The 27,785-nt window shown below is 40.3% G+C and overlaps 2 protein-coding genes across 3 annotated transcripts in view; one reads left to right on the top strand and one right to left on the bottom strand.

Moving 5' to 3' along the window:
* The window catches only part of CRYBG1 (crystallin beta-gamma domain containing 1), a 190,891-nt gene that overhangs the window by 155,579 nt on the left and 7,527 nt on the right, over positions 1-27,785 (top strand). For both annotated transcript variants that reach the window (XM_070559172.1, XM_070559173.1), the window contains 12 exons: positions 6,581-6,707; positions 8,754-8,789; positions 9,753-9,910; positions 10,615-10,741; positions 10,837-10,982; positions 19,520-19,646; positions 19,846-19,878; positions 20,811-20,923; positions 22,728-22,857; positions 25,547-25,686; positions 27,033-27,156; positions 27,591-27,749. In XM_070559172.1, coding sequence (XP_070415273.1) covers positions 6,581-6,707; positions 8,754-8,789; positions 9,753-9,910; positions 10,615-10,741; positions 10,837-10,982; positions 19,520-19,646; positions 19,846-19,878; positions 20,811-20,923; positions 22,728-22,857; positions 25,547-25,686; positions 27,033-27,156; positions 27,591-27,749 — 1,420 coding nt within the window. The remainder of the gene's footprint in view (positions 1-6,580; positions 6,708-8,753; positions 8,790-9,752; positions 9,911-10,614; positions 10,742-10,836; positions 10,983-19,519; positions 19,647-19,845; positions 19,879-20,810; positions 20,924-22,727; positions 22,858-25,546; positions 25,687-27,032; positions 27,157-27,590; positions 27,750-27,785) is intronic.
* The window catches only part of RTN4IP1 (reticulon 4 interacting protein 1), a 150,373-nt gene that overhangs the window by 14,999 nt on the left and 107,589 nt on the right, over positions 1-27,785 (bottom strand). The window lies entirely within an intron of this gene.

The raw sequence follows: 27,785 nt of genomic DNA on the forward strand, positions 1-27,785 counted from the left end.
AAACGTAAATTAAAGAGAGGGACAGTGGGAGTGCTGTTTTAGAGAGTGGTCAGGAAAGTCTCTGGTGACATTCAAGCAGAGACTTGTTCAGGAAGTGAGAGAGTCAGCCCTGGGGATAGCTCATGGAGGAGGGGCAGGGGGAGTGTCCCAGGCAGGAAGTATAGTGGTTGCAAAACCCTGTGAGCATGTTTGGGCAATAGGTAGGAGGTCAAGGTAGCTGGAGTAGAGTGAGCTAGGAGGGCAGAGATGGGAGAGAGGGCTCATGTCAGACCTTTTAGGAGTTGGAAGGGGTTTTAGATTACTTGAAGTGGCATGGGAAATTATTGGAGGATCACTCTAGGGCTATGTAGAAAACAGACTGTAATGAGCCAGCCCTGATTGCCTAGTGGTTAAAGTTCGGTGCTCAGCACTTTAACGGCCTGGGTTCACTTCCCCGGGCGTGGAACCACACCAACCCTCTGTCAATCACCATGCTGTGGTGGCAGCTCCCAGAGAAGGACTAGAAGGACTTACAACTAGGATATACAACCATATACTGGGGCTTTGGGGAGGGGAAAATAAAGAGGAAGATTGGCAACACATGTTAGCTCAGGGTGAATCTTTTCATGCAAAACAAACAAAGGAAAAATTTAAAAAGAAAACAGACTGTAAGGAGGTAAGGGTGGAAGCAAAGAAACCAGTTAGGAGGCAATTGCAATTATAGAGGCAAGAGGTTTTGGTGGCTTAGTGGGATAGTAATGGTGGAAAATGGTCAGATTCTGGATACATTTTGAAGGTAGAACCAACAACATTTGCTGACAGGTTGTATGAGGGGCTGAGAAATGTCCAGGGTTTGGGACTCCAGCATTTATTGGGATGGAGAAAACCTTGGGGGAGCAGGTTAAGAGGGAGAGTAAAATCTCACCTGCACATTCAAGTAACGGGTCGGGAAGGTGACGGGATACGTGAGACCAGAGTTCAGTCGTGAGGGTGGAGGTGGAAACTTAGGAGTCACCTGCCTGGAGAAGGTGTTGAACCCACGTGCTGGATGAGATCTCAAAGGGAGTGAGAGTCCAGAGCAAAGGAGCCGTCTGAGTCTCGGACACTTTTAGACTTGGCGACTGGGAAGAAAAGGAGGAATCTTTTCAAAAGGAAATGTCATCATCTCTCAGTGCCTTTAATTTTGTCACATCAGAGAAATCAATGTATCTTTTTCCTTGAAGTTGAGAAATATCACTTTCCTAAGGAAAGAATGAAAATAGGTGTCTGCCATAATATTTTTTTAAAGATTTTTTTAAAGATTGGCACCTGAGCTAACAACTGTTGCCAATCTTCTTTTTTTTTTCCCTGCTTTTTCTCCCCAATTCCCCCAAGTACGTAGTTGTATATTTTAGTTGTGGGTCCTTCCTAGTTGTGGTATGTGGGACACCGCCTCAACGTGGCCTAATGAGCAGTGCCATATCCACGCCCAGGATTCTAACTGGCGAAACCCTGAGCCGCCAAAGCGGAGCCCGAGAACTTAACCAGTTGGCCACGGGGCCGGCCCCCTACCATAATATTTTAATCTCACTGTCTGCAAGGTTTCATGACTCAGGCTTGGAATTGAACCATAATGAGCTACACTTATATAATGTTTCTTATCTTTGCAGGAAGTTTAACTTTGTCTCATAGGTGATAGTTATAAACTGGTTATAGCTTACAATTTATGATGGGCTGGCCTGGCAATGGACTTTTTTTTTCCTGGCTCTTCATTTCTGTTGCCGTCAGGATGAAAGCAAGCTGCCTTGGATGTTACTTCAAAGTTGGGGCTCATTGAACTTGGTTGGTCAGCTTTGGGACCAGGTCTTTAGGACTTTTACACATCTCCAAGGGGAGTCTTGATGGGTGGGGAGAATTCCGCTGATGACAAGCACCCGAGCTCGTTTTGCTTCTGCTCGTGCACCAGGCCCCTGGACTGGGGTAAGAGAAGTCTTTGCTGTGTAGGGCACAATTTTAGGTTCATTAGGAGATTTATTCCAGAGCCTGACACTCTGGATTAGGCTCTTGTACACATACACAAAATAAGGGCATTACCCATCAAATTCTTATTTGGGAAATGAGTAATTTCCAACTAAATTTGCTGTTCAGATTCCATTGAATGTAATTTGCTTTTACATCTTTGTTTTAAGTAGCTAGCTAATGCCAGCATCCTCAAAGAGGTGAGGGAACATCTTTTTTCTTTTTCTTTGTATATTGCTAATAAACAAAAACAAGGAATTTTAGAACCTCAAAGGGAACATAAAGAGCATCTGTTCCAACACCATCATTTAACCAAGGACGACAGGCTTTGGTCACTTGCTCAAGTTGGATTCGTTGCCAGCAGAACAGGTGCTAACATGCAGAGGTACTGAAGTCAAGGGAGGGTTTTTAATAGCCAAATATTCTTTGATCAATTTTATTATGAAATATTTGATATATACAGAATATGTATATATAAATATGAATTATGAAGCCTGGTCGTAAAACAAACCCCCGTACCCACCACCCAACTTACGACCTCAGCATTACCAGCACTGCTACAGCACCCCATGTAGCCCACCCTGGTCCCAGCCCCCTGACTCCTCCACACTTGTGACCCCTCTCTGGAGTCGTGTGTTTTTCTCATTCCCTTATTTTATAGTTAAACCCTATAGTATCTATCCCTGTAATATTTCAGTTATGCTTGTTTTTGAACTTTATAAAATGTTATCAAACTTCTCTGTGGCTTGCTCCTTTTTCTCTATGTTGTTTCTAAGATTACCCATATTAGCGAGTATTTGTTGTTAGTGCCGTGGAGTTGATTCCGACTCCTAGCGAGCCTGTGTACAGCAGAGTGGAACCCTGCTCGGTCTTTTTGTGTCATCCTCTCACCTTCCGGTGTTCCACTGCTAGTCACAGGGTTTTTACGGCCAATTTTTTCAGAGGTGGGTGGCCAAATCCTTCTTTCAAGTCTGTCTTAAGTCTGGAAGCTCTGCTGAAACCTGTCCGCCATGGGTGGTCCTGCTGGTATTTAAATTACCAGTGGTGTAGCTTTCAGAATCACAGCCACACACAACTGCCACAGTATGACAACCGACAGATGGGTGGTGTGGTTCACTGACCGGGAAATGAACCCGGGTTGTGGCAGTGAGAGCAACAAATCTTAACCACTAGACCACCAGGGCTGGCTATTGATGAGTGTATCTGTATTTTAATCATTTTCCATTGCTATATAATATTGACTGTGTATATCTTCTTATGGCATATACCATATCAGAGCCCAGCTTTTTATTATGAAAGTGTTCAGACAACAAAAGTAGACTAGTTCATTGAATACCCATATAACACCCATATACCCTCCACTTAGGTTCAATAATTGTTAACATTTTGCCATAATTGCTTTATCTTTTTTTCTGAGCACTTGAAAGTAAGTTGCAGATAACATGACCCTTCATTCCTATGTACTTAAGCCTGAATCTCTTTATAATGACATTCTCCTATGTAATTGTCATCATCATACCTAAGAAAATTAACAATACATCCATAATAATATCTAATCCATAGCCCAAATTTTCCCAATTATCTCAGGAATGACTTTTATGGATTTTTTCTAATCAGGATCCAGTCAAGGTTCATATAAATATATTTGGTTGTTCCGTCTCTTTAAGTCTCTTTTAATTTCTACAGGACCCCCCCTCCCCGCCCCCATCTTTGTTTCCCATGCCACTGACTTTTTGAAGAATTTAGGCCAGATGTCTTAGAGAATGTGCCACATTCTGGATTTGTCTCGGTGTTTCCTCATGACATTATTTAACCTGTTCCTGTATCGCCTGAATAACCTCAAAGTTGGCACATTCACATTTAATCTTCTGAATATCCACTTGGTTTCTATAAATAGCCAACATTCATGTGCAGCCATGTCTGGAGAATAAGACTGAGGATCCAGCTGGAAATTCTCTTTTTGGTTTAAGAACAAGTAAACAAGATAAGACCGATTTTTCTTGTGTGACTCAGAGTATTTCTAAAAGATAATTACACAGATGTTTTTTAATAAATATATAGACGGCCATTGTTATGACTTCAGCAGTATTCATTTGAATGTGCACATTTGTTATGTTTGCTTTTTTAAAAAGCTCCCACTTTATAGTCGTGCTGTTTATTCATACTATAGGCAAAAGCCCATTACCTCAGTCCATAGGAAAATAAAAGAGTGCTTTCAGAACCTGAAATAACACTGCCTGAGGATAGTTTCCCCCTCTCCTAATGGCCTTGTGAATAATGTACCTTGATGAAATAGAATCTAGGAAAAAAGAATCAGGCTCTGTATATGAGTCTTCCAATTCCAAAGTCCAGCTGCATTCATAGATGTCTGAGCTCCCAGCAGGCCCTTAGCGCCCACTCCCTGAGGAAGTGCCCTCACTTCAGCAGCCTTTTCAAATGTATCAGTTCATGGGTTCAGTTTTTTAACAAATTCCCCTTTACCCAAAATTACCTTCCTTCTCTAAATGTTGTGTGACTAAACCACATGCTTCAAGGAAAGTAAAATGTTTGGTATCAGATAACTAAATCCCCTCAGATCTGAAACTATAGAAGGAAAGACTTAATGAAGGGGTCCTTTGGTGAGCATCATTTCAGAATCTTAGATTCACTTGTTTATGAGCCATCCATCGTGTTTATGAAAAATTCAGCCTGTTCACCTGTGACGAGTCAGATTTCGAGGCCCTTGGCTTGTTAGCTTACTAGCACAATTTATGATGAACTGTCATTATTTACTTAGGGCATGAAATCAGTTTGTGGGGTGCCTGTGATAGCTTTAAGCTCCAAAAAATATGCAAATGCATCCTTAACTGTCAAGCTTTAAATGTCAGGAAGTTTAACGGAGCCCAGTCTCAGCCTCTGTTTTCTTGTGGTTTAGCGGCATTGCTGTGGTAGTTAGAAGATAAGCCTCTTTTTCCATTAAATTAATTTTTCACTGAAGTATATACAATATTTGTATGAAAAAGTACACAAGTCATAAGTATGTAAGCTGAGTGAATTTTCCAAGTGTAACCCTCACCCAGATCGAGAAATAGAACACAACCAGTATCTCAAAAGCCCCCTGAACCTTGCCTCCTCCTGGTCGTGCCCCCACCCCCTGCCCCAGTAACTATTACCCTGACTTCTAATACTAGATTAGTTTTGATCCCCCATCCATACACCACACAGAGCCTCTCAACATTCTTTTGTGTGTAGACAGGTTTTCAGTAGGAATTATGATTGTAAATCCCTGTATAATTAGTGAGTCGAAAGAAGTTACTGATTTACTCAGGGGAATCCTTAACAAAAACCATCACCATAAATGTGCCCTTGGGCCAAAATTGGGAACAAAAGCAAAGCAAAGAGGGGAGAATCAGACCCATTTTGCTGGTAAAAGATTTCATTTACAGTCATCCTCTTCTTGGCACAGTGTTCCGGGGAACATGGTGGAGGACCCCAGCTAGGACACTTTAGCAAGACTGATAAAGACTTGGAGAGTATAAGTGGTCACTAAGAATTCTCTATTTGTTTATGAGGGAGGTATATAAACACCTCTCTCATATAAAAGTCGCTTCCCCAGCAACCTCATCCTCCCAGAACCCTCCTAGTAATGAAGACATTGACAAGACTTTGCAGAGTCTTTAGACACAGTTCTAACAGGCGTGATTTTCTGGTTTCCTGGTTTCTATCACATTAGATGAGGGTGGGGCTGCTGGTTCCCTGACCACAGCAGAAGTGACAGCTGACAAGCCCGATAGAAGGGTGCGGTATTAAAAAAGCCATAAAAATCAGATCCAAGAACGCAGAAAGCTGTGGGGCCTGGGAACAAGCAGCTTTACAGACCTTTGAAGCCCCCGAGGACACCACTGTGCGTTGTCATGCTCACAATGATGATCCTGAGTCATTGTGAAAAGAGTAAGTTCAGTTCAGTGCACTCCCTGGAATGAGAAAAATTGCTGTGAAAAAATCACTAGGAGCCTGGCTCTGGAATTGGCTTGGAGCAGCCCTGCATTTGGTACTTACAGTGTGGGGCCCTGGGCCCTTTACTTAATAACTTCATCTGTAAAATGGGGACAATAGTATTCTCAGCATTGTTGTGAGGATTGGAGGAAATTCTGGGTGGCATTCCTTGTAAGCTCTAGGGATTTGTTAGCTGTTGTTAATTTTTGTCACTGTGACAAATGATTAGGTAGAACATCCTATTTTTTGGCTACATGTGAGATGTAACTTTTTAAAACAAAGCTTGAGATCTCCAGCTAGGGCCTCTCTGAATACATATGGTGCAACCAGATAACTACTTTTATTGCTTGGAAGTGATAGAGATGTTTACACTTTGAAGCAATTCATAATATAAATTGAAATAAGTAGACTATGCCAGCTAAGGAGACAAGTAAAAGATCAAGAAAGGGTGCATATAATGGCTTAGTCCTCCTTGAGTCTACCATTGCTCTGATATCTAAGTGTAAGTGTACCTTGTGCAGATCCACATCCTTTCCCATTCTTTTCCTCTCTTGTCAGTGGGGTGCTGTGTCCCACTGCAATAAATGATGAAGTGTCTCTGTTTCTTCTTTCCTTGGTGTTTATTTAGGTGGCTGATTTATGAAGAACCTGGATTTCAGGGTATCCCTTTTATCCTGGAACCTGGGGAATACCCTGACTTATCCTTCTGGGATACAGAAGCAGCGTACATTGGATCCATGCGGCCTCTGAAAATGGTAAAAATGGAATCTAACAAAGTGTTCCTGGAGTCAGTGATTCTTTGTCGGGTTGACTTTGATAAGTTAGGCGATGTGACTTTGAAGCGATGAAGCAGACTTCTGAAACACAAATGTGTAGCAGATGGGACCTATTGTAGACAGAAATAATAGAAAGTATACCTCGCTAGATGCTACGGATGACCAAATGTGGATTACCCATGGCCTTTGCCTTCAGGGCATTCTCAACCTAGCAGAGCAGCAGGTGTGTGCACGAAGCTTCAGCCCAGGGTGGGTTTAAGAAGTGAAGAAAGTGGGGAATTAAATCTTTGTGGAAAAACAGAACGAAGGTCAGATAGAGTCCACCTTCTCGGTGATGCGACGGAGAAGGGGCATAATTATTTAGGAGAGCTTCACGATAAATCAAGTTAGGTCTTAAAAACCGAGCGGGATTGTTTTAGATGGAGGTGTCAGAGAATGCACTTTATGAGCCAGGGCAGAGCTGGGGGAAGAGCAGGGCACACTGAGGGCCAGCCCAGTTGTAGTGACAGGAGGCTAGGCGGGGTGGCAGCTTTGGGGGCATTGGGACTGGATGTCCATGTGAGTGTTGTCTCCCCAGGCTTTGCCCTACCCCTGTATTTTGCCTGTCCTTTGTTTCTTCTGCTAGACCCTAAGCCAGGCTGCATCTGTCTTGGCCCCCGTGTTGGGCACCGTCTGTGCTGCATGGTGGGAGGGACTCACTGAATAACTGTGGCAAGAGTGAGGCTCCTGTTACAAACATGTTCTTGAAATTCCACTTTTCACTGTCTTCTAGAATCAGTCTGAAACAAATTAGGAAGTCAGGAAGATAATTCTTTATCTTAATTTTATCCCTCCTGCCAAAGCTTGCGGTGTAATTACCTCCATGTTTGCTGGCCTTAATGCAAATGGTTTTGGGCTGTTTTCTAAAATTAAATTCCCTTTCAAAGAACAAAGTTTTGTTAGTTTTGTGAATGTATGAAAGAATTGCCCCAGGTTCTGAATGCAGTTTTTAATGGTAACTTACAAAACTGTGACGTTCACGGCATTTGAAAAGGAAACTTTTGAAAAGGATACTTACTTAGTTGTATAAACTCTGGTTTGTTGATAAAATCAGGCACGTGCCTTTATAATTACAGTTCATTTGAGCATCTTTGGCTGCACTACACTTTTTTTAAGCTATTAAATATATATTGGTGAAAAATATCCTTCTGACTTGACCTCTCCTGATTTTAACTCTAACCCTGTTTAATATTTCTATACAATACCTTTTCTATGGTTCATTTTAGTGAGTTTTTTTGGATTAAAAAAAAATTTATTATAAAAGTATAACAACCCTCCATAGACCCATCCTGCGGGAGTTTTAAATTTTATCTGACAGTTTATCTTATTATTTCAAGTGTCCTCCAGGTCACATGGTGAACTTGCGTGAACTCAACAGCGTTGTAAGTCAAGGGTTAGAAAATCAGATGCCTCCAGGGGCCAGGCAGCAAATAGACGGGAGTGAGGGTGGCTGGGATTTGAACTGAGGGAGTGGTGGAGACAGGCGGCTGGAGGCAATGGCCCAGCTGGAGGGTAGAAGTAATAGAAAGGATAACTTGCTAAATGCTACAGATGAAAAAATGCGCATGAGCCCAGCACTGTAGTGCTAGTAAAGGGTTACTAAGTGCCAAAGGGGAAGGTTGCTGCCTGAGAATCTGGGTCCAGAGATGTCCCATCGTAGGACTGCCTTTTAGGAGAAGTGAGAAATATGCACATCTATGAAAGATTTTCTGAGTTAAAAAAAAAAAAGCTTATTGGGACAAAAAAACACCTAACACGCAGATTCAGCGTATGGACCACCTCTGTGAGACCATGCTCTACACTGTCTTCCTATGTCTCCCTCTGCATTGTTGGTCATTTTAGAACTGTCGCAACGTAAATGAAAACCGCCTGGAATGCAGTCACTCTGTGAGGTTCAACGGCTTACCATAAACTGCCATGGGTAATAGGAGATGGTAATGTATTAATGAAAAACCATTTTTCTTACTATGTTATTTTTCTTTGCAGGGTGGCCGTAAAGTTGAGTTCCCGACAGATCCTAAGGTAAATATACATATCTATTTAAAATTTTATTCCCATTTCATCTCCATGAAGATAGCACTTGTGTGATTTTCCATATCAACCTCCATAAAACATAACTTCAGCCAAAGGAAATTGTCCCAGTTTACACATGCCATCCGTCAGGCTGGAAGATGATGCTAATGGCACTAGTCATCACTAACAGTATGTGAGGCCATGCCTCAAAAGGTTCATTGTTGTGTTAAGTTTATAATTTGTGTCTGTATTTACCCATTGCACAGCCAACTGCCAGTTAGCCAGGAAAAAACTTTTTTTTTCAAGACAAGTTCTCCCTGCTCCAGAATGTTCTTTCTGCTATTTCTACTTCGCACATCACTCAGTTTGATCTATAGTTTGTTTCATTATTAAAGCAGCTTAGAATCCTCTGGTTCCTTAGTTTGGCCCAAGCAAAATTCTACATATCAGTTCTAGATGTTGAACCAAAACCAATTATTTATAAGTTGTCTTTTGAACCTTGGCTTTGGACTATACCATATCAGGGGAAAAAATCCTGATGTTTAAAATTCTATTATAAGGTACTGTGATTTAGTTAATTTTTAAAAATATGATTAGGGGGCCAGCCCCGTGGCCGAGTGGTTAAGTTCGTGTGCTCTGCTTCGGCGGCCCAGGGTTTTGCCGGTTCAGATCTTGGGCACGGACATGGCACCGTTCGTCAGGCCACATTGAGGTGGCGTCCCACATACCACCAGTAGAAGGACCCACAACTAAAATATACAACTATGTACTTGGGGGATTTGGGGAGAAAAAAAGCAGAGAAAAAAAGAAGATTGGCAACAGTTGTTAGCTCAGGTTCCAATCTTTTAAAAAAAAAAAAACAAAAAACATGATTAGAAAATTTTAATTTGCTATTAAATGACTGATTTAATGTTTAGCTATTGAGATATTTAACTTCTTACAAATTACTGGTATATCTCATTTCTATTACAGGTAGTTATTTATGAGAAGCCTTTCTTTGAAGGAAAATGTATGGAACTAGAAACAGAAATGTGTAGTTTTATCATGGAAGGAGGAAAAACAGAAGAAACGACTGGAGATGAACGTTTGCCACTGACGTCAGTAGGATCCATGAAAGTTCTGAGAGGCATGTAAGTAGGTGGGAGTAACCTGGAAGGATTTTTTTCCCCTTTAATAAAGTAATAAACATGTCTCCCCCACTCCCCAAAGTCAACATTCCAGATTGTGCGGTAGAGTGACTTTTAAACATGTTCTCCTCTGCCAGTTGTGACCTGGATTTGACACAGCAGTTTGAGGGGCTGATTTGGGGTCAGTCGGCTGAGCAAGGCTGATAAATTGGCCCATCCAGGTTGATCAAACCTACGATCTTGTTTATTAATGTTATGCTTCAAACTATTGAACTGTTAGTTTGCCTTCCATCTTTTATGATATTTTGTACCTGATAGATCTCACATGTTTCCTCTAGAAGTATACACTGAAGGTGGTCTTGTAAAAGCCAAAAATATGTAATACTTTAATTGCTATTTGAAGAAAGTTCATCCAGTCTTTTGAGTCAGTTCTTATTAAAGTCACACACACACAGACAGACACACAGACAGACACACACATTCTCTGACTCTCCTTTACAGGTCATTGATATATGTTTCTTAGTTTGTTTTCTTGAGGCCATTCTGTTAGTATCTTAAGTTTTAGAGAAGAATTCAAGTAGTCATAATGCACGAGGCCATGTCTAGCTTTAGAAATATCTGTGTTTGTCAATGAAACTGATAATATACATTGGAAAAATTCTACCACCACTGAAAATTACTACTCCTCCATGTTCTTTCTATTGTAGTTGGGTTGCTTATGAGAAGCCTGGATTCACAGGTCATCAATATTTGCTTGAAGAAGGAGAATACAAGGACTGGAAAGATTGGGGAGGTTACAACGGAGAACTGCAGTCTTTGCGACCTATATTAGGTGTAAGTTAAAGAAAAGCTAATGGCTAAGACTTGGTCTTTCCTGGAAAATAAATATGGCCAGCCTTTGAATTTTGAATGTTTTTTTTCCTCAATAGGATTTTTCAAATGCTCACATGATAATGTACAGTGAAAAAAACTTTGGATCCAAAGGTTCCAGCATTGATGTTTTAGGAATTGTTGCTAATTTAAAGGAGACCGGATATGGAGCGAAGACACAGTCTATTAATGTACTGAGTGGCGTGTAAGTAAAATAACACAATCGGGATTTTAGACATGGTTTTACCTTGGTTTTTGTTAAACTAATGGAGTCTCTGACACAGAGGAGGCACGCAATGAATAAACATTAACAACTAAACGTTAAATCAGTCATTTAATACCTAGTGCCATGATATTTTCATAACTGCTTTTCAAAATCTTATATTTTTTCACATGTAACATAATATTGGAATAGGGTTTTTGGGTTTCGTGATAGAAATCTGCAGATCCACTCCCCTTGTCATTCTGCATGGAGAGATCTCATGAATTTCTTACGATGGAAATCGAAATATAACAGCTATCTAACATTAGAGACCTCAGATTGGGACAAAGTCCCATTTGATTTTCCTATGGTCCTATTCCTGCTCCACTATATTTCTTCACTGTTATTTTGACATAAAAATAATTATTTCAGGGCCAGCCCGGTGGTGCAGCAGTTAAGTTCACACGTTCTGCTTCAGTGGCCCAGGGTTCACCAGTTTGGATCCCGGTTGCGGACATGGCACTACTTGGCAAGCCATGCTGTGGCAGGCGTCCCACATAGAAAGTAGAGGGAGGTGGGCACAGATGTTAGCTCACGGCCAATCTTCCTCAGCAAAAAGAAGAGGATTGGCAATAGGTGTTAGCTCAGAGCTAATCTTCCTCAAAAAAAAAAAATTATTTCAGTGCATCTGGAGTTAGCAATTGAAGACTTTATTAATGCTAAAATTCTTATTGAAAGATGATCAGTCAAAACTTTGGGATGCAAGTGACTGGAAGCCCACCTGAAGTGTCATAAGTGATAAAATGGAATTTATTGGCCTACAAAGCTGAAAAGTCCTGGAGAGGATTTTGCTTCATTCGTGGCTGGATACAGGGCTTCAGACACTGTCATCAGCACTTGGACTCTCTCTTTCTCTTGACTGGGGTTTTTCTATGTTGGCTTCACTTTAGGCAGGCCCTCTCCACCTGGTGGCCTGTGGCAGCATCATCTGGCTTTGTTCTCCTATCTCACTGCTTCCAGTGGAAAGAGCTTCTCTTTCCCACAAAAGTTCCAGGCTTGACTTTGATTCTGTAGGCTTGGGTCACATGCACCTGTCTGAACCCATCACTGTAGCCAAGGACATGGCAGTGCCTACGTTATGTGCCCAGCCCCAGAGCTGAGATACAGAGTCAGTCCCATAGGACCGCTTAAATATGATTGGGGTGAGTGTGAGTAGTTTGCCAGGAACATCAGAAGGAGGGGGTACAGGTACTGGATGGGTAATACCAGATGTCTATTAAAAGGAGTTACACAAGTATTCTTAGGATCTAGGCTGATGTCAGTTATAATTTGTTGTGAGGATATTCTTAAATGGTTTTGTGAAATCATTTGACATAATTCTGTTGAAAGTGTGTAATGTTAGGTTTTTTATGTCATAGGCTTTTTGAATCATTCTAACCTCAACTCTATTGTATTTCATGGGGCCTCCCACAGTAGCCCTGGATATTTGAGATGTGTCTTCATGTAATGGTTTTACTGTTAGTCATGTTCACTAAGTTCTTGTGTAGGTTGTTGCTTGTGGCACCACCTTGGCAGAATGACTTCAGTGACTTCTGGGTCTTCCGTTCTTAGCAGGAAATGCCTTCTACTGGGTCCTGTTCTAGAACCCTAACATTTTAGAATTCGCCATAGGCAAGAGGTGTGGTATGGCAGAAGTCATCTGAAATGTTGCTGCGGCTCTATAGTATTTTAGATTGCCTTTAAAGTTAATTATTTAGAAGGAAAATGCAGTGACCGACTCAGTCTGGGGAAACAGTTGTACGTTTTGATACTCGCCAGGTGTTGGTTCCATTAGTCAGAGCCCAGTCATGCATGCTAGCAGAGGAAGCAAAAGGATGCCGGGTAGAATTCCCTTCGGGCATTTATGTAGAGAATGTGTTAACACTGGTAGAATTATTGTCCCTGGAGCCAATCTTTCTCTTTCACCCAGCCCTTGTTTACTTGAAGTCAGTTTCCTTTATAAAGTGTTTCTTTTATGTGTTTCTATTTTTAGTCATTTCTAGGTGCAGTTCCTGGCTTAGGCTTTTTTTTCTGGTTAAAACAGTTGAGTTTTGATATTGGGGGAGAGTTGAAGGGAGGTGTGTACACACACATACGCACACCGCACCACTTCCTTTCAAATTCTGCGGTTGTGGAAGGGTTTCTGTATTTACCAGGGCCAGCTGCTTCCTCATTTTTCATTCAGTTGATCATTTGACAAATATTTATTGAGGTCTATAATGTGCAAAGCATTATATTATGTCCTCAAAAAAGTTACAGTATTTATATAAAACAAAATTGTTGCTACAAACGACACAGAGATTAAGTGCTTTGGGAATCCACAGCAGAGAGAGATTAATTTCCAGGTTGGACACAGGGATGACTTTGGAGGAGGGAGCATTGCAGTGGGGCCTTGCGGCATAGGAAAGTAGAGATGTGCCACTGTCACATAGGTAACAAATTTCTGGGTGGTACCCTCATTATTAGCTCTGAAACAGAGAACCGCCTTCAGGAAGGATGCTCATGAATCCAGCAATCTTGGTTCTAGGAACTGCCTTCTGTCTCTCGTTGGAACATCGAAGAAACACCTTAACACACTCTGCTGCTCAGTTCTGGTTCTAGGCTGTCTTCTTGTCAAATAGGGGGAATTGGGCTAATTTTTTAAAACTAAGAGCAAAATGAAATATTTCTAGAGACTGGATTTAAAAAATACAAGTGTTGTTGTTTTGAGTTCCTTTTCCTCTACCCTCCATGGAAGGGCCGGTTTGCCCTGCTGCCCTTAAGGTCCGCGCAGAGATTGCGCCAGCTGGAACCTGCTAGTACTCGTCCTCACCTCCCTTTGCCCCTCCCCCCGCCCCCGCCCAAATCTTACAAACCGAGAAGTGTTGATTCACGTGTACAGAATACGTTTAAACAAGGACAGTAAGGAATTTTCTTCTTAAGAGTCTCAAGTCTGAGTTATAGGTTGACTTTGCATCATAGGTGTACCAGAGAATCTCAGATTTCAGTTTGTGGGTTTTTACCCCCATATTCACGGGTGATTCATCTGGGGCAGCATCTTAGAAGGAAAACAACACTACTGTCAATTCAAGGAACATACTAATAGGTGATTTTCCTGCTTCCACTTCTGTGAATTAGAAAGGCTCCTTGGGTGTTGGGTGTTTCCTTACAAGTAATTTAGTTTTATAGGGAAATATAGCACTCACACTTGTTAGTGAAAAAAAAAGTGCTGGATAAAGCTTCCCCCAGGCTTGCCGGTGGTTACCTTCTCTCCTGGGTTTTCGGTCTCTCCTCCTCATTGGCTTTTTCCCTCCCAACCTTGAAGTCAATCAGGCAGAAAGGCCTTTAACCCTCTGTGCTCCTCTAACTTGTTACCGACCCACAGCTTGCCAAGAATACTTTTTTGTGATATGGCTTATCCTCTTTAATTTTTAGGGGTTTTTTTTTAAGGCCTGGTTTTTGTAAAGTAGATTTTCTCACTCTGCAGATGCTTCTCCTGACCTAGCCGTGTCCCATGCTCCCACTTTGTGTCACTTCCCTGTATAAGGTGTGATAAGCTGCACACATGGTTACACGTGGCCCATGCGCCATGTAACCTCACGCTGTGTCAGCACCGTGACCTTGGCCGCCTCCCTGACTTATCAATGAAAATACAAACATTCACAAAGGTTAGCTGACTTCTTCAAAGTTATCTTAAGGTTAATGTCATGACCACCGCTAGAAGTAGGTCTCCCAACTCCTCACCTCAAAATGTTAAAGAACAGGTTTTTAAAGTGCTTATGGGGTTCTGAACGGGGAGAGCCGTATTTTCTGAACTAGACTGTGCCTGGTGTTTATAGCAGTTTCTCCGTTCAGATGGCCAGAAGTGAATGTTCAGACGTTCGCTGTCATAAGCTCCTTCTCTTGAGGTTTTTCCAGTGTTCTCTTCCTCCGTGATGGCTGTTCATTTCCTAGAATGACTGTACTTGAGTTTTTAAGGCAAGCCCTTTAGACCGTAAAATTGCAATCTGTTCTACTTATGAAGTGCGTGGAGACTGTTTTAGGTGTGCCCTACTGTAACAGGAAATGAAAGGGAACTTTACAAGGCAGGTGGCAGTTTAGGGAATGCAGTGGAGAGAGGCTGGTGAACCTCAGGAAACTCAGTCCTGGGTTCAGTCATCCCTGGTCGCAAACTGATTGTGTCACCTTGGACAAGTCACTTCCCATTCAGAACGAACACCAACAAATGATTCTGTGTGATGCTGCTTGCCATTTATGAATTTTCGAGGGCAAGGATTCTGTCTTTTTATCTTTCATTCCTAGTGCCAGTCTAGTTTCTGGCACATAGTAAATGGCCAATCAGTGTTTGTTGAATGAATAAATGAATTAACTTTTCTGTGTTTTTAGGTTTTCCCTTCTGTAAAATGTGAAACCCAGTATCTCCCTAGAAGATTAAACGTGATAATAGATAGGAAAGCATTTTGGGAAGTTCTGAGGATGTATACAGGCATATAGGTACTATTCCTTTAAGCTGTGAGAGGATCCATAGGGCAATGAACTAACTGAGGAGGAGACACTGAGTATCTCTTGAATGTAACAGAACTGAAAACGTTTCTCCCTTCAAAGACTTGATCTTTGGATAGGAAATAGAATCAATAAGTTGGCTTTGCTGATTTTCCTCTCTGAGTATGGATCACTTAAAAGAAAACAAATGAAAACATTCCAAAAGAGATTTGTTTTTAGTATTTCTGAGACAGTTCAATTTTGCTTATTGCATAGTTGTGTCATGTTGGAAATCTTGACTGAAACAAAATTTTAGTTACTTGGCTATTTTGGGGTTTTTTTAGCATTTTTTTCCTGTCAACATATTTTTTTCAGTGTGGTTTGTTGTATAAATAGAGACATGGCTTCCTGTAAGAACTTTCTGGAAAAATATTTTAATGTTATAACAAAAAGAATTCTTACTCGCTTATTAAAAGAACTTTTACAGGTACTTCTTGAAAGTCCAGATTGTTTCCTTAGAACAGAATTAGAAATACAGGCAAACACCCCCACTGGAGCTTTCTCAGGGAATAAGATTCCATAAGCAAGAACACCAAAAGGTTCATGTAAAGATACTCTTTCACTTGCCACTTTCTTATGTAGACAAATCTATCTGCTTCTAAAAGATTAGTGGAGAATCGCCAAAATTAAGATTACTGATTAGTAAAACAAACGAAAGTTTCTGGATGATCCATATTTACCCAAATGTGTGCGACAGTTGTATTGTGTATGTAAAGCATGAACCACGTGTAAGAAGTCAGTTTCTGCTTCTTTTTTTTTTTATTGAGTTATTGATAGGTTACAATCTTGTGAAATTTCAGTTGTACATTAATGTTTCTCAGTCGTGTTGTAGGTGCACCACTTCACCCTTTGTGCCCACCCCCCACCCCACCTTTCCCCTGGTATCCACTAAACTGTTCTTAGTCCATAATTTTAAATTCCTCATATGAGTGGAGTCATACACAGATTATCTTTCTCTTGCTGGCTTATTTCACTTAACATAATTCTCTCAAGGTCCATCCATGTTATTGCAAATGGAATGATTTTGTTCTGTTTTGCAGCTGAGTAGTATTCCATTGTATATATGTACCACATCTTTATCCATTCGTCTGCTGCTGGACACTTAGGTTGCTTCCACGTCTTGGCTATTGTAAACAGTGCTGCAATAAACATTGGGGTGCACAGGACTTTTGTGATTGCTGACTTCAAGCTCTTTGGATAAATACCCAGTAGTGGGATGGCTGGATCATATGGTAGTTCTATTTTTAGTTTTTTGAGGAATCTCCATACTGTTTTCCATGGTGGCTGCACCAGTTTGCATTCCCACCAGCAGTGTATGAGGGTTCCTTTTTCTGCACAACCTCTCCAACATTTGTTGCTATTAGTTTTAGATATTTTTGTCATTCTAACGGGTGTAAGGTGATATCTTAGTGTAGTTTTGATTTGCATTTCCCTGATGATCAGCGATGATGAGCATCTTTTCATGTGCCTATTGGCCATCAGTATATCTTCTTTGGAGAAATGTCTGTTCATGTCTCCAGCCCATTTTTTGATTGGGTTGTTTGATGTTTTGTTGTTGAGTTGCGAGAGTTCTTTATATATTATGGATATTAAGCCTTTGTCAGATATATGACTTGCAAATATTTTTTCCCAGTTAGTGGGTTGTTTTTTTGTTTCAATCCTGTTTTCATTTGCCTTGAAGAAGCTCTTTAATCTGATGAAGTCCCATTTGTTTATTCTTTCTATTGTTTCCCTTCTCTGAGAAGGCATGGTGTCCGAAAAGATCCTTTTAATACTGATGTCAAAGAGTGTACTGCCTACGTTTTCTTCCAGAAGCCTTATGGTTTCAGGTCTCACCTTTAGGTCTTTAATCCATTTTGAGTTTATTTTGGTGAATGGTGAAAAAGAATGGTCAATTTTCATTCTTTTACATGTGGCTTTCCAGTTTTCCCAGCAGCATTTGTTGAAAAGACTTTCTTTTCTCCATTGTATGCCTTCAGCTCCTTTGTCAAAGATAAGCTGTCCATAGATGTGTGGTTTTATTTCTGGGCTTTCAATTCTGTTCCATTGATCTGTGCACCTGTTTTTGTACCAGTACCATGCTGTTTTGATTACTGTAGCTTTGTAGTATGTTTTGAAGTCAGGGATTGTGATGCCTCCCGTTTTGTTCTTTTTTCTCAGGATTGCTTTAGAAATTCGGGGTCTTTTGTTGCCCCATATGAATTTTAGGATTCTTTGTTCTAATTCTGTAAAGAATGTCATTGGGATTCTGATTGGGATGGCGTTGAATCTGTAGATTGCTTTAGGTAGAATAGACATTTTAACTATGTTTATTCTTCCAATCCATGTACATGGAATGTCTTTCCATCTCCTTATGTCGTCATACAATTCTCTCAGAAAGGCCTTGTAATTTTCATTATATAGGTCCTTCACTTCCTTAGTTAAATTTACCCCAAGGTATTTTATTCTTTTTGTTGCGATTGTGAATGGTATTGTATTCTTGAGTTCTTTTTCTGTTGGTTCATTACTGGAGTATAGAAATGCTACTGATTTATGCAAATTGATTTTGTACCCTGCAACTTTGCTGTAGTTGTTGATTACTTCTAACAGTTTTCCAATGGATTCTTTGGGGTTTTCTATATGTAAGATCATGTCATCTGCAAACAGCGAGAGTTTCACTTCTTCCCTCCCTATTTGGATTCCTTTTATTCCTTTTTCTTGCCTGATTGCTCTGGCCAGGACCTCCAGTACTATGTTAAATAAGAGTGGTGATAGAGGGCGTCCTTGTCTCGTTCCTGTTTTCAGAGGGACGGGGTTCAGTTTTTGCCCATTGAGTATGATGTTGGCTATGGGTTTGTCGTATATGGCCTTTATTATGTTGAGGTAGTTTCCTTCTATGCCCATTTTGTTCAGAGTTTTTATCATAAATGGCTGTTGGATCTTGTCAAATGCCTTCTCTGCATCTATTGAGATGATCATGTGGTTTTTATTCCTCAGTTTGTTGATGTGGTGTATCACGTTGATTGATTTGCGGATGCTGAACCATCCCTGTGTCCCTGGTATGAATCCCACCTGATCCTGATGTATGATTCTTTTGATGAATTGCTGAATTCTGGTTGCCAAAATTTTGTTTAGAATTTTTGCATCTATGTTCATCAGTGATATTGGCCTGTAGTTCTCTTTTTTCGTGGTGTCCTTGTCAGGTTATGTTGGCCTCATAGAATGTGTTAGGAAGTGTTCCATCTTCCCTAATTTTTTGGAAGAGCTTGAAAAGGATAGGTATTAAACCCTCTCTGAAAGTTTGGTAGAATTCCCCAGGAAAGCCATCTGGTCCTGGGGTTTTATTCTTTGGGATGTTTTTGATTGCTGTTTCAATCTCTTTCCTTGTGATTGGTCTGTTCAAATTGTCTGCCTCTTCTTGAGTGAGCTTTGGGAGATTGTAGGAGTCCAAGAATTTATCCATTTCCTCCAGGTTATCCATTCTGTTGGCATATAGTTTTTTGTAGTATTCTCTTATAATCTGTTGTATTTCTGTAGAGTCTGTTGTTATTTCTCCTTGCTCATTTCTGATTTTGTTTATTTGAGCTTTCTCCCTTTTTTTCTTTGTAAGTCTGGCTAGTGGTTTGTCAATTTTATTTATCTTCTCAAAAAACCAGCTCTTTGCCTCATTGATCCTTTCTACTGCCTTTTTCATTTCAATAGTATTTATTTCTGCTCTGATTTTTATTATTTCTCTCCTTCTGCTGACTTTGGGCTTCATTTGTTCTTTTTTCTCTAGTTCAGTTAGGTGTGCTTTAAGGTTGCTTATTTGGGATTTTTCTTGTTTGTTAAGATGTGCCTGTATTGCGATGAATTTTCCTCTTAATACAGCTTTTGCTGTATCCCATATGAATTGGTATGGCATGCTATCATTTTCATTTGTTTCCAGGCATTTTTTTATTTCTTCTTTAATTTCTTCAATGATCCATTGCTTGTTCAGTAGTGTGTTTCTGCTTCTTTAGGTGGGTAGCCTATGAAAATCCCGACTTCACAGGAGAACAGTATATACTGGATAAAGGCTTTTACACCAGTTTTGAGGACTGGGGAGGCAAAAATTGTAAGATCTCTTCTGTTCAACCCATATGTTTGGTAAGAAGTTATATTTTTATATGAGAATATTTAAGTGAATTCTGCATTTCCTTAGTTTGTGCTGATGGTTCATGTAATAATACGATAGAAACAACCCTGAAATTATTTTTAATAGTAATTGCTAATGATCCAGAAGAAGAACTTTTTCAAGATGTCTGCTCTACTCATTTCCTTCTCTCTCCCCTTTAAAAATTTTTAGGATTCTTTCACTGGCCCAAGGAGAAGAAATCAGGTAACTTAAAAAATATTCTTTTTTTCATAATTAGGGGACTTCCATTGAAAAGCTGAACTTATGTGTAAAAAGTCATGCATTTGGGACATTATGTTAGTTTTACCCATTTTTATGCCTAAAAGCATAACTGTATTTTTAAATTAGGACTTAAGTTTACTTTAATGCTTAATTGATAGCATTGACCCACACCTAATATTTCTTATAAAATGTTCTTATTATGTAAAGTTGAACTTATATTATTAAATTGAATCAGAGTTTACATTATATTAATACACTAAAATTTCAAACAATACATATAATTACTCTGATAAACAGTAAAATGAATTTTCCTATTTGTCTGTCTGCATTAGACAAACATTTTATATGCTGTCTTGTATATGGTCTCTCACTCAAGTCTTTGAATGCTACTGTCTCCATCACCTGAAGTGTACATTCGTTATTTAGCCTTTTTAATGGAAGTGTTCAGACAGCCATAATTATAGAGGCACAAACACTGCAGCCTCCTTTACTGGCATACACAAGATTCCAATAAGTCAGCAAGTATCTTCCATTGAGAGGGAGGAAAACTATATTGCATGATTCCAAATCTATCTTCTTGTAAATGTTAGAACTGATGAACAATTACTTTTGGCCACAATAGAGCTGTAAAATGCCTCACAGCTTGTTAGGACAGGATGTTCTATAGAAAGCTGCCTCTGTTGTTGGACTATCCTTTGATGTCTCTGAATTAAACTAAACAATGATGGGTGGTGCAGCCAAAGTATTTCTAATTGATCATTAATGTAGAAGTAGAAAATTAAAGGAATTATAAAATTTACACCAATTTACTGTTACAAGAGTTAACAGGTCATGTTTGGGTCATCATTTCAAAGGCTGAATGAGTTAACTTGTTTAGGAAAATAATTTTATGTATTTCTGTTTACTTTTCAAAGATTCAGTTGTTTTCGGAACCACAGTTTCAAGGTCGCAGTCAAAGTTTTGAAGGGACAACAAGTCAAATTGATGATTCATTTTCTACCAAGTCTTGCAGAGTTTTAGGAGGCAGGTAAGCAAAACAGTGGACTGGCAGAGCCTAATCACGGGGGGAAGAGAGAATCCACATATCAGCAAGCATTCAGTAATACATCTAGGTGCTCGGCACTCTGTGAGACCACCGAATAATACAGGACCGTGTCAGGACTAACGTGTACTTTGCAGCGTCTGAGTGCTGGACATCAGAGGACGTGGAGATCAGCATGGGCTGCAGAAGCTGAAGAGCACCACCTCACTGCGGTGGGACTCAGACCAGGTTCTCTAGTCTCCAGGCCTGTCCCATCATCTGTAAAGGGACACTAGCTCATCTCTAGGGCCCCTCCCCAGGTGGATCTTTTGCAGGTGGATAGGCGTAGGATGGGCATTCTGCATGATAGGCAGGTGCAGGCCTGGAGTGGCGTTGGTATGCACGCTGATCAGGGAGGCCACCACCCTCTCTAGCTGGGAGGTCTTTGTACTGGGAAGAGGGGAAGCAAGTTTGAACAGGGAGGGTGGGATCAGGTCGGGAAGGCTCCCCCTGAGCATATGAGTTTAGATGGATGACACAGGAGACACGAGACGGGAAAGGCGGTGAGCTCCAAGTGCCACGTTGAGACGAGTAGTTTTACAAAAGCTTTAGAGAGGGGAGAGCCCAAGGTCAGGGGACCTTGGAGCAACCTGTGCAAGGAGTGATGAGGGATCAAGTCTAATAATAATACAGCCGTGAGTTGCTTAACAACGGGGATACATTATGAGAAATGAATTGTTCGGCAATTTTGTCGTTGTGCGAACATCATAGAGTGTACTTGCACAAACCTAGATGGTACAGCCTACTACACATCTAGGCTGTATGGTACTAATCTTATGGGACCACTGTCGTATATGTGGTTCGTCGTTGACCGAGAGGTCGTTATGCGACGCATGACTGTAGTGCCTTCTATAAAAAAAGTTCTTCGGGCTCTAAATAGCACCATCCTATCACTTAGCATTGCAAATCAGAAAGAGCACTGGCTTTGCATTCAAATGCACAGATTTACAGTGACGCGTCACAGTTTATTAGCACAGCCCTCCCACCCCTGTCCTAGATCCTCTTTATCCCCTCCCCTGCTTCATTTCCTACTAGTAGACAGGTCCTTTGGTGGTTGTTTATTTATTGTCTGTCTCAGCTCAATAGAGTGTAAACTTCAAGACTGCAGGGACTTTGTTTTGTCCTCTGTTCTATCGCAGCAAAGGAAAAGTACCCAACACATAATTAGTCCTCAGTAAGCATTTGTTGGATCAAAAAAACAAAAACAAAAACTCCTAACTCTTCTGGGGGAGCATGGTAAATCACCATTTTATCAACAATGCTGAGGCCCAGAGAGGGTGAATGACATGTCTAAGTCACTGGCCCAGTGCAGAGGTGTTGGAGATGAGGATAAAGGAGTGTGAGAGGAGTTTTGGGAGACAGTCAGTAGACCCAGGTGACTGACTAGCTATGAAGGCTGAAGGATTATTCAGAGAGGACTCCAGGGCTTGACAAAATGACACTGGCCGGGAGAATGGTGGCATCTGTGAGAGGAGCAAGGAACGCTGGGGGGTGGAGAGGTAAAAACATGAATAACTTCATGGAGAGTTTTCTTTCTCAAATGCAAAGGTAACTACTGACTTATTATGAGTATTCATTTGCCGCAAGATGGAATATAGTGAATATATCCAGATATTTTTGCAGAAAGAACACTGTTCACCCCAGCATGGAGTTTATTTTATAGCAGGCTACCTCTAAAAATCTGACTTCTTGACTAGGAATACTCAAATTACATACTGTCTGTATGTGTCTGTGGTTTTTCCTCCGGTAGCTGGGTTGCATATGATGGAGAAAACTTCTCTGGTAATCAGTACGTGTTGGAAGAAGGCCACTATCCTTGTCTCTCTGCAATGGGATGCCTGCCTGGAGCAACTTTCAAGTCTCTTCGTTTTATAGACGTTGTGAGTATGTCGGTGTGAATATAGCGTTCCAGAGATGGGTGTTTCACATGGCCAATAGGCAGGGCAAGGACACCAGCAGATAGACTTACTCAGGGCTTAAAAGTCGGAGGCAGAAAAAACAGTTCAAGTAGAACTTTCCATCCTGTAACTTTTGGTCTCTTTTTAGATCTTTTAACATACAAATTGTTTTTGTTTGCTGTTTTCTCAGACTTCAGGTGCCCAGTGTTGAGTCAGCCATGGTGGACAATCATGGGTTTGTTCCAGGCCCCTCTCCTGTCTTGTTTTTTTCCATTTCATACCTGTTCCCTATTTCCATTCTTCTCTGCTTTACAGGCACCCATTCTAATGTGTTTGGGATACAGCTTGGATATCCTTATAAAATGTATGTTTTTAAAAATCTGTATACAGGCTTTTAATTTATACACAGTATGATGCTATAGTTGTTAATTGTGTTATAAATATAACTCAATACTTAAAAATGTTTAAGCTATCCATTATGCTGTACGTACATCTAGTTTATTGATTCTCATTGGTGCAAGCACCCCACCACCATATTTTACTAATTTAATCCTCATATGTGTATCCCTGTGGACCCACGCGGAGTCTCTTGGGGATATATATGAAAGTCGATTTGCTGGATTTCATGTGCATGAATGTGCAATTTCACGAAGTACTGCCCACTTCCACCACTTCAGATTCTTGCTGGCAGTGCATGTGGGTTTCTGTTTTCCACATCATTGCCATTACTGAGTATTCTCTGACTTTCTAACTTTTGTCAATTTGAAGGAATTGGGTAGAAAGTATTCTCACTGTTGTGTTAATTTGTTTCACTATCAGTGAGGGTGGCATCTCAAAACTTATGAGTCATCTGGGTTTTCTGTCAATGAATTGCCTATTTATATCCTTTGCCCGGCTCTATATTTAGTTTCCTGTATCTTTTGTTTTCATTATTGATTTACAGAAATTCCTTATAGTTTTTAAATCTTTTACTCTGTTGTTTTAGAGATCTGCAATCAAACGACTTCTCCTAGTTTATCATGTATATGCTAATCCAGATTATAACACCCTTTTTGATGAGAAATCTTTAATTTTGCTGTAGTCACAGCAATATTCAATAGAACAAAACTGCAAGATCATGTTCAGATGTTAAAGTCTGGGTATGTCTGTAGTTTTGGAAATTTTTTTTGGCTTTTGGTAGCTGATCTCTCACAAAAAGCTTTAAACAAATGTAATTGGTGATTTTAGTTTTCTTAGTTTAGTTAGAAAACTTAGTTTTCTTTCTACCTCTGTGGAAAGAACATATGTGTACTGGCTTTATCTCATCTCTTCCTGCCTGTCCAAGTAACTAAAAGGTTGACCTATCTTGACACGTGAAAACAGCAGCAGTGAAACATGGAATGACATGGCAGGATTCATTAGCTTACAAGTAAGGAAATAGCCAAGACTTTGATTTTTAACCTGCCTGGAATTCTAAAAGCTACCTACAAGTATCTATTAGAAAAACAAAAAACCAAAACCCTTCAGATACAGTTTTCAAATGCCTTCCTTCAACCAGAACTTGGGATATATGCTCACATCACTTCTGACACTGATAGATGTTGTCCCTTTAGGTTTGATTATGACGTAATGGACATTTTACCTGATTAAGAACATACATCTTAATTGTGACTTACTACTTCAGAATTGTTGGCTGACAATAAATTTGCGTTTGGAACATTTCTGGCATGCCAGCTGAGAGAAGAGTGCAGTCAAAGTGCAGAGCAGTAATCCTCCTACACTGTTTGTCATCCTGCCTTCTTGTATGTTTTATATAACCTAATCCCTACACCACACAAGCCACTTCTCCACACTAATCTGCTCTGTTTACTGGCCAACGAAATCTGTCTACACGTCAGGGCACATCCACCTTAGTGAAGCAGGAAGGCGCCACACCCTTGCCACAAAACTTTAAGCAGGCAGGGAATTTGTGATGCATCACTTAGGATCTTAGGGTTATTATCATTAGAGCTTAGTCTGGGGTCACAAGGGTCTCATGCCAACTTTTATTTCTCTCAGAATCAGTGGACTTCTGTGCTATTGTCCTGTTTATAATGAATGACAGTTTGAACATGGGGCTTCTATCCTTTTTTTTCTCTCCTAACAAGTCCTACAGGAAAGTTTGGGAGCATGAGTACATAGAATCATTCTCTTATTGATAATTAACAACAACAACAACAACAGATATTTGCAAATGCATACCAGGGGAGGGTTCCTTGCTTAGGCAATTACCACTGGACCACTGGACCCCAAGATGGCCCCAGCCCTCTGATCCTCGCCATTTATGTCCCTGGCTTTCCAGCCCTTTCTTATCCCAATAAAAAATGGCAAAGTTGAAGATAAATTCCATTAGAAGTGTTGATATTCCAGGCATATATGCCCATTCCCTTGTGCCTGGGATTTTTTCCCCTGCTTTATAAGACTATTTACACTTACCTGCCTTTCTATGTAATGGAAAAACTTCCTGCCCCTCCGTTCTTCCTCTCTTTAGCTTTGGAGAATATAAACACCCAGACTTCCTGGGAACGGAGTTTATGAACAAGGTCAAGTCTGGCCGGATCTAGTGCTTTGTCCTTGTAATGAGACGACTTGCACATAAGTTTGAATTATTAACAAACATGAATAATAGAACGTTATTTTTGCTCCCAAACAGGAATTTTCTGAACCAACAATTATTCTTTATGAAAGAGAAGACTTCAAAGGGAAAAAGATTGAACTTAATGCAGAAATAGTTAATCTCCGGTCCCTAGGATTCAACACGCAGATCCGCTCTGTTCAGGTGATTGGTGGCATGTAAGTGAGTTACTACTTGTTAATTCAGTAATTAAGTTTGATCACATTTCTTTCTCTCCTACAGTACCTTAAACAAATGGACATAGAACCCCTTATTTTCCATAAGGGTAAATAATTACGCATCTTTACAGTAACCTTTTCCCACTGGGAAAAGCCATGTGTGAGGCATCTTTCATCCAGAGTTTTTGTTTACTACTAAAGGGAAGGACTTTACCACTTGTCAAAGTTCCTAGGGGAATACTTGCACACCAGTGCTCAGTACATTCACTGAGCATTCTTTTTTAGCAAGTAATAAAGAGCTGATTTTCCTTATCCCTTTGAAAGACCAGGTCCTTTGATTCTGGAGTAAGGGTTGGCTAGGAGTGACTAGCAGATGCTATGCACAATGGTTAAGGGTCAACATGGGAAGATTTTCCTCAACTTTGAGTAATTTTGAAACTGGGTAAGATGTAAAAATGAGTAAGGATTATCAATGTAATAGATATGCTTTTAAGAAAGTATTTTTCTATCACTCACAAAAACAATACTTATCGTCTACCTGTATGCATCAAATGTTGGAGGGGAGTATAGCTATTTAAGAAACAATTATGGAATATTAGAGTGGTAGAATTATGGGTGATTTTTTTCAACATGTAGGTTTTAATTTATATATATTTTTTATGATAAAATGGCTAAGATGATAACATTTTAGAGTTCCAGGATTAGAGAACATTCTTCCTTCTTCCTTGATGTAACACATCAACCAGAAAGGAGCACGGTGGGGTTGCTTGCATGCTAGTCTGTGCTGGAAGCCACACCTCCCCAGCCGTGGGCACCAGCATCTCCGGGTGGAAGGGACCTACGTATCTTTAGCAGTTTTCTGGATTGAGGAAGATTACTCTTGTTTTAAACAAAAATTTATTGAGTTATTTTCTTTTATTTCCTTTCCCTTATCTAATAGCACTTAGCATGTGCCACACACTAAGAACTTTACAAATACTAACCATTTAAATAAAAGATCCATTATTACAACTGAAATGTTTTATGAAAAGCTCACAGGAAGTACTGGGCTATCCCACTAAAAGACCACCTCTAGTTCATTGTCTTATTGGAGGAAAAAACTTAGTTATTTCTCTTCAAGAATGGATATTTTTGGCGTAAATACTCATGTACCAAGATTTTGCTATTTGTCAAGAAATGGGTGCTTTAAGTGTTTGAGAAAATAAGGTAGTTTCCTTTTTTCCCCAATGTATAGTTAAAATCGAAAGCTCAGTCTAAAAATCGGAAGCATTCTAAAAAGAAGTGTAATTGGGGCCCATTGTCAAATGGATATTGCCACTTACTGTGGTACCTGCTTTCTTCTCCAGATGGGTTACGTATGAATATGGCAGTTACAGGGGGCGGCAGGTCCTCCTGTCACCAGCAGAAGTACCTAATTGGTATGAATTCAGTGGCTGTCACCAAATAGGTTCCCTACGACCTTTCCCTCAGGTATGTTTTCTTCTCCACGCTTTGAACAGACTCTTCTCTGAAATTTTCTCTTCCTGTAAATGTAATTCAACTTTCTAGTTGCAATTTTAAGTTTGAAATTGGCTTCTTCCCCCGTCTCCGAAATTTCTGACTTTGGGCTGTGTTTCTGGTGCTAAGAGGTGGTGACGGCTTTCAGAAATCCTGTCACACCCGACATCAAAATATGGCACGTCCCAAGTCCTGGGTTGTCCACAGGCAGCTCCCTGCCCCAGGCACTTCTTTGAAATTTTGTCCAACTCTTCTCATTGATAAATCCTAAAGCCGCTGAGACTCTTGGGTATAGTAATTATCCCTAACCCATCTCACCTTGGATTCTGCCCCTGCTATTGAGGCTCATTCAGTGCTTCTAACAGTACAACGTGTATATGACTACTGCTGGGGCCTTTGTCTTCTAGAAACGAATTTATTTCAGACTTCGAAACAAAGCAACAGGGTTATTCATGTCAACCAACGGAAACTTAGAAGATCTGAAGCTTCTGAGAATACAGGTCATGGAGGATGTCGGTGCTGATGATCAGATTTGGATTTATCAAGAAGGATGCATCAAATGCAGGGTGAGTTTTTAGGATCAGACAAGGGTCTGTAATAGC

The sequence above is a fragment of the Equus przewalskii genome, chromosome 9, assembly GCF_037783145.1.
Source record: "Equus przewalskii isolate Varuska chromosome 9, EquPr2, whole genome shotgun sequence".
Lineage (NCBI taxonomy): Eukaryota > Metazoa > Chordata > Mammalia > Perissodactyla > Equidae > Equus > Equus przewalskii.